The 12,045-nt window shown below is 42.1% G+C and overlaps 1 protein-coding gene across 1 annotated transcript; it reads right to left on the minus strand.

Moving 5' to 3' along the window:
• Positions 1 to 1,071: 1,071 nt before the first annotated feature.
• Positions 1,072 to 4,621, minus strand: ptger4a (prostaglandin E receptor 4 (subtype EP4) a). Its single transcript, XM_030415999.1, has 2 exons — positions 3,495 to 4,621; positions 1,072 to 2,819 (listed from the first exon to the last, which is right to left on the minus strand). The coding sequence occupies exons 1-2, from the start codon at positions 4,278 to 4,280 to the stop codon at positions 2,250 to 2,252; spliced, it is 1,356 nt and encodes a 451-aa protein (XP_030271859.1). The 5' UTR covers positions 4,281 to 4,621; the 3' UTR covers positions 1,072 to 2,249.
• Between the last annotated feature and the right edge of the window lie 7,424 nt (positions 4,622 to 12,045).

Here is a 12,045-nt window from a genome sequence, read left to right on the forward strand (position 1 = left end):
TATACCGAACGGTCTTCAAAAGTGTGATTGTCAGCATTTATGCACACAAACAAGCAGCAGCAAGAGAAACAAGAAAGGCGAGAATATAAACGGTGACATTGAGCAACAGTCTGGAGCGGATTTGATAACAGGGGAAGGGAGGCAGACTGTGTGCTTCAAAGCTGCTGAAATTAAGACACAAAGCTTATTTGAGTGTAAAGGCTTCCAAACAAACAGCAGTTCAAAAGTTCAGACTTATGCGGACAGCAACCGAAGGTGTCGGTTGCCTAACGCTCTAAAAAATGTGGCACAAAGAAGATACTCAGAAAAAAAAGCGTATGTAATGAATCATCGGCCCTTGTTTGCTGTGATAAGCACTTTTACAAACTTTAAACTTTGAATTTATTGTTGGGATGTCTAATGAAGTGACCTCAGATGTCTGTCTTACTGATATAGAGCCAAAACTGTTAGTCAGCTCTTTTTCTAGTGCTGCGTTCAAGCGGATCGGCCAAAAACCTGCTTCTAAAATGTGAGTCATTTTTTTGTTTTTCTCTGTTTCATAACACTGAATTTGTGTATTTGACCTCTGCTTTTGACAAAATTAGCAATTTGAAGCTGATATAGTTTTTTCTGACAAATTAAACGTGCACTCTGCAACAGTTTGTAGCAACTTGCATGTATTCATCACTTTTTTATTGGCCGTATGTGAGCTGACTGTAACCAAACCAACCAAAAATGAAACCTTCCCCATCTCTCTCTTTTGCTTATACAAGCCTGTGCACAATTTGTTAAAGTTCTTTAATGCTGGAATTCCTGGTGAAGGACTCGGGTCGGAAAGTTAGTTTTGAAATAAACTCCGCTAACATAAAATCATGAGCGGCTTCTACCACAACACAGAAGTTCCACAGAGCCCCTTTGATTTCCTGACATTTGGACGATATAATGAATTGATTAAGTAAGAATAATCAGCAGAATAATTGCTAATGAAAATATTTGTTACCGCAGCCCAAAACCTCTTCTGTATGTTCTCATGAGAGTGATTACTGATCAAACTACGTACAGTTTAATAAATAAGCACACGCCTTTAGTCCCTTTAGAGTTATGATTTATTAACTAGAACCTTCTCGTAGAGAAGAATAATTTTATTACAAACAATATGTTACACAACACTGATAATTCATAACAGTGGTTCTCAAACTTTTCCATGAAATTTACCCCCCCCAAGACAAATCAGGATGGGGAATGTGCCAAAATAAAAAGAGCAGCTTTTTTCTGTGTGTCCAATCAGAACTCACTCTCACCTTGACTCTGAAAAACACTCAGGGAAATGATATCACTGGTACAGGTAAAGTAAATAAAACCTATTGCCCTGTTACTTTATTTTATTCTCCACAATCATCCTGCGACCCCTGGAAACTTACTTGCGACCTCTTTGGGGGTCCCGACCCCTAGGTTGAGAACCAATAATTTAAAACACTGTTTCGTCAAGGTGACAGGTGTGTTGCTCATCTTGAAAGGTCCAATTTCTAAGAAATTCCACAATAAGCAACATCTGTCCACTGATTTACACCACATTTTCTGCACATTTCCAGTCGGCTTTAATTAGTTTGGTATTAGTAACTACGGCACAGGAATCTTTGTTCCCTCCTTGTAAGATGGAAAACAAAAGTTCTCACAATTTGAGATGACACGTGCATGAATATTCCAGGGCCGAGGAACAATAACGTCTGTGTTCACCACATAATAACACTGGTACGTTGATGATGGAACCAACACATGCTGTCCTTCAAAAAGAACTACACAGAAGAGTTTGCTGAACAAATCAGTCACACACATGCCGGCGATTACTCACAAGGATCACATTCAGTACTGCTTTCATTGTGTGACTCAATTATTCTAAACGACTGGCCTCATGTAGTTTACAGTAAAGGTTTCCACGATGATCGAACAAATACGCTGAAACAAGTAAGGATATCTTTTCCATCGGTGACGAAATAGGTCATCTCTGTTAGAACAACATCTGTTTTGGACAAAATGACTAAATCTGCTCACACAGTCAGAGATAGCATCACTTGAGGTAGCTGGATACTGATACAGAGGACACGGTGCGATAAAGCTCACAGCACTTTAAGTCCTATTCTTTCTCTCTTCATGTGTCCAAGTCAATTATTATCCTAATGTGCCTTCACTCATTTTCAGAGGTTTAGAAGTCAATCATTAGGCGATCTACTTCAGAGAAATCTGACAAATTCTCCTCAGACAGATTTAAATCAGATGCATTTCTCCTCCAATGTCTCAGTGCTCAACGACACCTGAAGGTCTGGGTCCTTTGGGCAAGGCAGGGCTGAAAGGTCCCTGGTAACATTCGTCCTGTCTCTACTCTGAGCCTCAACGCTGCCCTGCTCAGACAAATAAGAAGCCTGCGAGTTTCTGACTGATGAAGCTTGTGAACCAGAGAGTCTGTCCGCTTTATGACAGCTTCCAGCGTACACATCACTTCCCTCTGGCAGGTAGAGGAAGATCTGGGAACAGCTGGAGAGATCTCGCAGGTCGCGGGAAACAGTGGAGTTTGAGTCCCGCTTAGAAATGACCGAGGAGAGCTGGTGGGCATCTATACAGGGGAAGTTTCCCTGTCTCTGTTGCCTCCGTGCTCCTATCTTGCAGAATAAGCACTTGATTTTCTCAATGAGCGCAAGGAGAACAGCCTTGCGGAGTAGGATGTAGATCCAGGGGTCGAGGATGGGGTTGAATGAGGCGAAACGTATCGCCCGCAGATCAGGGTTTTTCTCCAAATTCAGCTCCACAGGAGTCTTATACAGCTGGTTCAAAAACACCTGTGCCTGAGAGGGAAGAGAGAATACAGGCTGAGTAGATGGATAAATGTTTCAAACCGTGTGTGAGTGCATATGTTGTTTGAGAGGAACAGTTAGGAAGACACTTATAAAAACAAGGAACACTGGAGCAGCAAGAGAGAGAAAGAGAGACAGAGCAGGGAAGGAAAAAGTCATTGAATGCATCAAACAGAAATATGTTTTAGCTTTTGTCTCTAACAAATTGTTCCATTTGCGAAAATAACATTTCTGCCCAGAAGAACCGTGCGTAAAACGTGCGTAATGGATAGAATGAACAACGATGCAGATAGCTTCGAGGTCAGTGGCTTTAAAAAGGCAAGGAAAAACGTATGCAGCACAAAAATAACATGTTAAACGTTGTTTTGATATCACCCAGTTGAATTTGGATCATAATGCGCGACCAATTACTCTATGAAGCCATTTGTGCGTAAAAGAGCCGTGCGTAATGGACAAAGATGCAAGTAGCTTCGACAACAGTGGCTTAAAACGGCAAAGAAAAGTTATGTAGGGAGCAAAAAAGCAACATGCTGAGCTTGAATTTGGATCAAAATGCATCACCAATTATTGTACAAAAAAAAGACATCTCTGCGTAAAAGAGACGAGCATAAAACGTGCGTAATGGAGAGAAATAACCCACAAGAAGCGGGTCAAAAGAGAACTTACAACAAGTGGGATGGAGCAAATAAGCACCACTACCGACGTGCCTATGAGCAGAATGACCATCTGAATCTCTGCTCCGGCCAGACGCCCAAAGCTGCGTCCTCTCCTCCGCGGGTCCACGTTGCGCCCCAGGTCGGTTCCCAGCGACGTCCTGCGCACGAAGCGCCGGTGCATCCGGATCAGAGCCCCGCACACCAACACGTTACAGATAACAGTGACGAGGATAAGAAGAGAGCTGAAGCCCGCATACATGTAGGAGTAGGCGGCATCGCTGGTCTTGTTGCTCCTCCACTCTAGAAAACACCATGTTTGCGGGTATTGTTTCTTCACCTGACCGAAGCCGATGATCGGCAGCGCACAGAAGAGCGCGTTGGAGATGTAGATCGCGAGGAGCGTCAGCCCCGCCAGTTTTTGGTCCACATAGTCATTGTAGAAGTAGGCATGGTTAATGGCGATGTATCTCTCCACCGACATGGCGCAGATGATACTGAGCCCAGCCAGAGAGAAGAAAAGCATGTCGAATCCAAAGTACTGGCACAGCGGTTCCTCTCCGGGCCACGATCCTTTCACATAAGTGGCGATGGTGACCGGGCTGGCCAGCAGGGTGCCGAGGAGGTCCGTGACCGCCAGTCCACACACCAGCGTGTAAAACGTGGTTTCTTTCTGCTCCTTGCGAGATTTACATAGAACAACGATGGCGATGACATTCCCAACCACCCCGAAAATGAACATGATGGACGGGATGGTCGGGACCATGGTCCTCCTCTCTGTCATCGGTGGGTTGTTCATTTTTTTAAAAAAAGTCTGCTTTAAGTTGAAGATGAGTGAAACAACTTTTCTTAACGTCTGTATTTCCAGTCCAGAGCAGGAAACTTACTCGCTCTTGAGAGAAGCCTGGGGAACATTGTAAAAAAAAAAAAAAAAATCAGAAAAACACACCTATGAAGACAGTTTGCACCTCGTCTGGAAATCAACTCCTGAAGGCGTTGATCCCGTGCAGAGCATGATGTGGCTGCTGCTGCTGCTGCTGCTGTGGTCACTGAAGGTTCACTGATGGTTTGGTATTAGATCCTCAGCCCGCTTTGCAAGACAGGAGCACATTTCACTCACCAGGACAGAGAGATAAAAGAAGGCAACAGACACCAGTGACTTCATTGAAATACGGCTCTGCCTACAAGCTTCCTGCAGGGCTCAGTCCCTCCCCTCCCCTCCACTTCACTTCACTTTATTTCAGTTTCTCACAGCAAAAGTTGAACAAGATTTAACATATTATGGTTACGACATTATATTTTTGGCACATTTGTTTGAGGCCTGTACTCGGAGCTCTCTGCTGAATCTTTTCACCCATTACCAGGCAGCCAAAAAGTGTGTTCTGTCAGGGTCAAATAGTCATGTAACCTTGCCACAACATGTAAGTGGTAAGGAACTTTATTATTTCAATTTTTTTTATAAAGAATAATCTAGAAAAAGTTTTTCACGGTGCAGATCGTCACTCTGGCTGAAGTAAAATAAGAAAAAAGGGTATCTAAAACAACACAATACACTAGAAATATGATTTATATGACTTATACATAAATGGATAAGTTCTGCATCCTACTTGCTGAAACACCAAAAGTAGGTTAAAGGAGAAGCAACATTATCTCAGAGCAGGATTAATTGGCATACAGTTTGAAAATTAGCGTTGATTCATTAATCATAGATAAATAAATAAAAAAAATTAAACAAAATGTCAGATAGCTCGGCACAGTCTGATCAATTGTTCCCTCGTCTGATGCTGATCAGTTTATTCATAAACCCTTCAGGTACCAAGACAAACTCAGTAAAGATACATCCTCTTTTGATAAATCATAAGGATTTCTTGTTAGTTAAGTATTTTGTTTCACAATAAGTTTGAAGACACTGAATCTGTGATCAAGATGCAAGAGTATCTTATCAGGTCATTCTTTTTCAGTTTTGTTCCAATCAAATCGCATGCAGTTGGCTGCATTTAACTTCTGGTCATAGTGTTTTGCAAAGCAAATAAACACGGCGTCCTGCTGAGTGAGCGTGAAGACACCAGTGCCCCTGACATTAACACTGACCCGTGACTTATAAACATTCAACTGACTGGCTTATTAGCAGCTATGCTAGCTTGCTACATCATCCAATGATTTTAAAAAATCGATGTCCCTGTCATGTGAGCTTCTCCTCGCAGGTTGTAGCACCTCCTTGTAAGTTCCCTGGAAATCACCCCCTGGCAACAACATCAGCCTGTATGACCTGCTTCCAAAGATCCACCAACACTGTTTTCCACGTGAGCTCACACTTCGCCATCGAGCTGCCATCTTGTTACACTCACAGCATCAGTCTGTGTTACACTCAGTTCATGTTTTTGTCCTGATAACTTGCAGGAAACGTTGCCTTCCCTCAGCTGAGTTCATATTTTCAACGATACGGATTTAACCAACACTTCAAAGTGTTCACATTCCTTACAGTCTCCATGACTGTTACGTGTTGTATGACGGCTCTCGGTGACTCTACCGCCAGCATCACCGGGCTTAGATGGGAGAGATTTAGGTGGTACTAATGGCATCAGCAGAGAGTGTGGGAAACACTTGTTTCTTTGTAGTCTGTGCTTGATATTCTTAACTCTGAGCTGACTGCAGTTGCATCATTTGAAAAAACAGAAGCAGGGGCAGTAGGATTGTCAACATTTTAATAAATCAAATAACTACAGAAACTTGAACAAGAACAAAAAAAAACTTTATTTTAATTGTCCACTATGTCAGGCTGTTTCCTCCTCTTACTGGACTGCGTCAGCCATCGCAGAACATGTTGAACTGTGAGGGACTGAGACCCTGAGCCACGTCGCCTGACGTCAGCCCACTAGACTGACCCTGTGCTCCTGGAAAACACACTTGTTGTTTTCTTTGTCACCAATTTCTGACATTGATTTAGACACAGAAAAGGGGGAAACCCTGAGTTATGGGCGTACTACTGCCATGAAAATATAATATTTTCTTTAGGATGCCATTCATACGTAGATTGTATTCAGCACCATTTGTTTTTAACCTGTCAGGCCCTTTAAAAACAGCCATTATGTAATGTGTGTGTGTGTGTGTGTGTGTGTGTGTGTGTGTGTGTGTGCTGGCCTGCGTGTATATATATATATAAAATATGATCTCAGCCTCCTGGTCTGTGTTTCTGTACGAGGACGTCTGGTGTAAAGCCTCGCAGAATGTTCTGTTAAGCAGATTTGAAAGATTAGACTTCTCATGAATGTGCTTTTCCTGGATTTGTTTGTCGAAAGTCAGATAACCTGCAGTGTGGTCACACTTCAATCTCAGAGTAATGACCACCGGCGCTGCTGGAAGAATCAACCTTTCCTGGAAATGTAACTCCGGCTTATGTTCTGTAGATAGACAATCACACGGCCGAGTGGGTCTTTCTGTTTGCACGTTTTGTTATTTGTAGTTTGAAGAAAGCAAAGAAAAAATAACCTCCCAAACACAGCATTTCTTCCAGGGCTTTAATTCCTGTGCCAAACAATTACTACATTGTGTGTCAGAAAGGATTTGTTGTTGTCTCTGAACGCCTGCATCCTCAAAGTAGTGCCAACTGGTGGAAAACACTCATAATTGTTTTTGTTATGGGCCTCACTTTGTGTCTGAGAAAAAGAGGCACAATTATAGCGGGGTAGAAGAACTACAAACGCAATTACAGGTGTGCAGTGCACTGTATACGCCACAGTACTTAAATGCAGCTCTGGTTTATTTCCCCCGCCATGATGCGTCCGTGCTTTTGATTTATCTCCTGAGCTTGCAGCTCGCCACAGGCCTTTTAGTTTAGAAAAAACAACGGCTACCTGTTGAGTATAACCTTATCTCTGTGGACAAGTCCAGACACACTCTGGTCAAAGGAAGATGTCATCATTTCAGGTAATACTGCGAGATGCGAGCAGGGATGCACGTACATACCCATGTTTCATAAACTGACAAAAAAACTTTTACAATTTTTGCCAGTTAACTGACTTCTGAAAGTTTGAAAATAAGAAAAACAGAAATAATATTCATCAGCTAATTATTGATTAGCCGTCTTGGCCATCAAGCCAGTTGACAAAATAGTCTCACCAGCAAGTGCGTCGAGCAGCTGTTCCTGAGCTTTTCATATTATCACACAGTCTGTGTCAGCAGATGGACTTAAAGCAGGGGTTCTCAAAGTTCTGATGACTAAGGGCTCCAACAGGAGAACCCATGAACTTGCTGCAGGATTTGTGATTGGTCTCATAGAGGTGTTAAGCACTGAATTCCCCTGTAGGAACCTCCTTTCTACTCAGCCTTACAGGAGGTGTGGCAACTCATTTTCACATTAAGCTGCTGATTCATCGACCGAAAAAGAGCACTTACCCTGATGACAGGGTACAACGTAATTCCGTGCAACAAACCACAGGTTGCCATTAGTTTGAACGCAAACCAGTTGAGTTGTACAACCCGTCATTCCCAACGAGACAGTTGCTTGATTGGGGGGAAACAGTTTGATGTTGTTACAGAGTAGTGTATTAAAGGAGACATAGTATGTTAATTTTCAGGGTCATAGTTTTATTTTGGGTTACTACTAGAATAGGTTTAGATGCTTTAATACTCCAAAAAACACTTCAGTTCTCTCATACTGTCCAGTCCTGCAGCTCTGTATATCTGAAATGCTCTGTTTTAGCTCCTGTCTCTTTAAGGAATCTCCTGAATTTCCAGTCTGCTCTGATTGGTCAGCTCACACACGTCTGACCAAGCATTGCTTATAACAAGAGCAAATCAATTCTTACATGCCAAACTAGCCACTAGGAATAAACTATGCAAATGTTTGACAGTGGTGACATAGTGTGATGTCACAAAATCAGTGTATTAAAGCTGTGACTATTGACAAGGCGTTTCAGGAGCAGTGATTTCTGCAGGTAGAGGAGCTTCTGTTGGTGCAGATTTTGACTTTTTTGGGTGCACAAAAACCTATATAAACCACTGTAGGGAAGTAAAATAAGAAAAAGCATAATAGGTCTTTTTTTAAAGCTCTTGAAACTGAAGAAATGGATGATGAAAATATGACGAATGCATTTCACGTCACATTCGGAGGCCACACAAAATGCTGTCTTTGGCCTGCGGGCCGCACTTTGAGACACTATGGCTTAAAAGACATGCAGATTTATATGCTTTCTCACAGAGTCAGTTAAGATGATTGATACTCCTCACGTCTGTATCATGAATATGTAGGTGGTTCTCTTGGCTTATCATAAAAACTGAAAAAAAGGAGGAAACAGTTAGCCTGGCTCTGTCCAAAGGTCATAAATCCTACCAGCTCATAAATAAGCATGTTGTATCTTGTTTGTTTAATCTGTACAAAAACCCAAATCTTGGCCGGGAGCAAAGACTTCAGGAAGTTGCTAATCCAGTCTCCATGCTAAACTGTGGCATCAGTATCTACATATGTAAATCAAAACGCAGAAAAGGAAAGTATTTCTCAAAACATTGAACGTGTTATTCAAACGTCAAACGTGAAGTTTCAGTCTCAGGTGTTAAACCTTTTTATGTATTTATATCGAAGTGAATCTGGAGAGGTGCAAAAAACAGAAAAACATTGAAAGAACTAATAAATCTACACACATTTCAAATGCTTCAAAAATGTGCCAGCAGTAAAAAAGTATATGTGACGGCAGTGAAGGAGTTGAAATATGGAAAAACATCTGTCTGGTGATTTGAGGTTGTTGATTTATACGAGACTTCTGACAAGAGCTCTTGTTTTTATGAACCTCGACCCTCGGTCCAGATGAAATGTTTGTCTACATGGCTATTTTCAGCTTTAAACTGAAACTGGTACTTTCAAATACTGCAGTCCACAGCGACCTTATCTCACGCGAGCTATCATAAGTGGAGTCCCCACTCTTCACTGTGGAATCCCAGACTCGAGTCAGCCCAGGTGGGCGAGGGGGGTTGTTGTCCCTGAGAACGCTCTGCCTGCAGCTTGTTTTTGAATGTAAAGTTTAGAAAGAGGTTTGGATGTGTTTATTCTGGGGTCTGGTAGATTCGGAGATAGCATCCGTGTGTGATCTCACTCGGCAAAACAAAGCCGCAGCGCAGCGAATCAGATGTAAACTGTTTGAACTGGCACCGAGTTTGACGTGTGATGCCAACATAAAAACAGAAACACTTTGTCTGCTTTTCGGAGCTCGTTCACTGCAGGCATCACATTTCATTCACGTGGATGACGCAATCAAATGTATTAATATCTACCTGACAATACAGACTCACTGTGTGTGTGACCGCTGTGGATATGACCTTTAATGATCTGGGCCTAAATCTAACCCATCTAACATCAACATGTTTGTTCAGGCAGTTATTGACTGTCGTCCGCTGGCGCACATCGAACCAAGAGAGGACACAGTCGTTAAACTTTTCACAATAATTGTCTTCACTTCCCATCAGAGCAGTTTACCCCTGAGGAGTGTGTGACTCATCGTTATGGGAAGTTCATTGAAAAGTGTTAATTCATCAAAACACTTCAGATTCCTCGGAAATACAGAGAACCTGCATCACTGCAAGAAGCTGTACACGGTGTACCATCGGTTGTAGACATTATTGTGGCAATCATTAACAGGGAGAGAGACTCTGAACCGCATTAGGGACATTTACAGCTAATCTTTACCTGACCAGACGACCCTAGCTGCCCATTAGAGCACAATGGAAAAGAGAACACGGGATGTTAAATTGCTGATGATGCATACATTAATGAAAGTGCAATAAAGCCACCGCCAAAGGGGCCGAACGCGACCACCGCAGCTCCTTTAATCAGCTCATATATATTCAAACTGAGTTCCTGAATTAGATTTGTGTCACAGCTGGTGAGTTCAAAGTAACAGGAACACGGTGGAGGGGGGGGATCAGGCAAAAGGGTCAAAAATCTGATGGTTGAGGAACGTGTGAGGAGGCGAATGGGGCGGCTCAGGTGACTGCAGGGCTGATGAAGAGTGTGGGACAGGTGTGTGGAGGGGTGGAGCAGTCAGGCGATGGGAAAAGGAGAGAAAGTGAGGTAAGTAAAGGTATTCTACAAAATGTCTAACTATTTCTCTATTGTTCATCTGTTAATGGTGACACTCATCAGGGTACTTTGGGGATTTTTCTTGTTTGATTTTACCATTTGTATAACCTTGAAATATTCGTGTTTTTTTCTTATAGAAAACACAAACCAAACCCACCTGGTAAGCATTTTGTTGGATCAGGATTCATATGTTCATTCATATGCTATCATGACGCTAATATTTCACCTCTAAGATAATTTTCTCTGTCATCTCTCATTTCTGAACAATTAAGTGTAATGCGCTGATGTAATTAAACTTGACAAATGAAACTCCTTCTGACTATTTAATTAAAAAGAAAAAAAAAAACAGAAGTCACCGCATGCTCCTCACAGGTCGGAGAGAAAATGAAATCGTTTGCCGTGAGTGGGTGTGTTTTTTTTTTTTTATAACATCCTGCTTCTTGCTCATCGGGTCCAGCGGGACAGCTGTGATACATCTCTCCAAACACTTGCTCAACGCTCAGACGTGTTTTATCCACATCACCTCAGTGTTGGGTCAATAACTCTCTCACAAAGCTCTGTTGATAAAATGTTTGCAGTGCCGAGCGGTCAGAGGTCGAGAGAGATACTGGAAATGCCGACGAGTATCAGAGCATCAAATATCCTCATACACTTCGGGGTCATGTTTGTCTAAGAGCCGCCTGTTATACAGAACATCTGTCATGTTGGATAGCTGGATATCAGGGCCATTCTTGTAGGCCGGAGAGCTTTATTGAGTCTGTTGTGGGTATACTGTGTATCAAATAGGGAAATTCAGTAACAAATTGATCTGAGCTATTGCTGTTAGAGAATACTTAAGTCTTGAAAAAACTTAGAAATAGGGTGCACAAAATCTTCTAAACTACTTAAGGTTTAAGTTTTTTATGAGGCAGCAAATGTTTCTGACTGAAACACTAGTCATGTTTCTGCAGCCGACGATGATGATGACAAAATGACAAATGACAAATGAATCTGACAGCAAATAAATCCAATTACCCCCTCGCATGTGCCCAATTCATTACTGTTTGATATTCACCAACGTCAAGACACATAAAAGCCACGAATACCCCGAAAACAAACAGACGGGAAAATGAAACATTATTTGATTTTCACTCATCGCCTTTTAAATGGTAAATATGAAGGCCGCTCACCTCGATGAATAATGAAAGATTAATTAAACATGTTTTTCTGGAGACTCTGGGCCAGGAGCAACACGACCTGCAGCTTCTTATCGTGCAGTCTGCTTTAGAGAACAAGGCGGACACAGCGGGCTCCCATTTTAGATATGAATCACGCTTAGAAATACAAAAAAACCCATGATTCCTACAGAACAGGAATCGAATCCTGTTGAAGTAAAGTTCAGAGGTGGAAAAAAAACAACAACACAGTATTGTGTTTTCATGACGAGAATATAAAAGATAAAACATCTGCTGCAAGTGGTTGAAAATGTGTGAATCGGGCATTTAGTGGAAGG

This window comes from Sparus aurata, chromosome 5 (genome assembly GCF_900880675.1).
Source record: "Sparus aurata chromosome 5, fSpaAur1.1, whole genome shotgun sequence".
Classification (NCBI taxonomy): domain Eukaryota; kingdom Metazoa; phylum Chordata; class Actinopteri; order Spariformes; family Sparidae; genus Sparus; species Sparus aurata.

Excerpts from the sequence above, each read along its gene's own strand:
- ptger4a (XM_030415999.1), bottom strand. The coding sequence starts at position 4,280 with ATGAACAACCCACCGATGACAGAGAGGAGGACCATGGTCCCGACCATC. Across the intron at positions 2,820-3,494 it reads TTTGCTCCATCCCACTTGTT|GCACAGGTGTTTTTGAACCA; the intron begins GTAAGTTCTCTT and ends CTTCCCTCTCAG.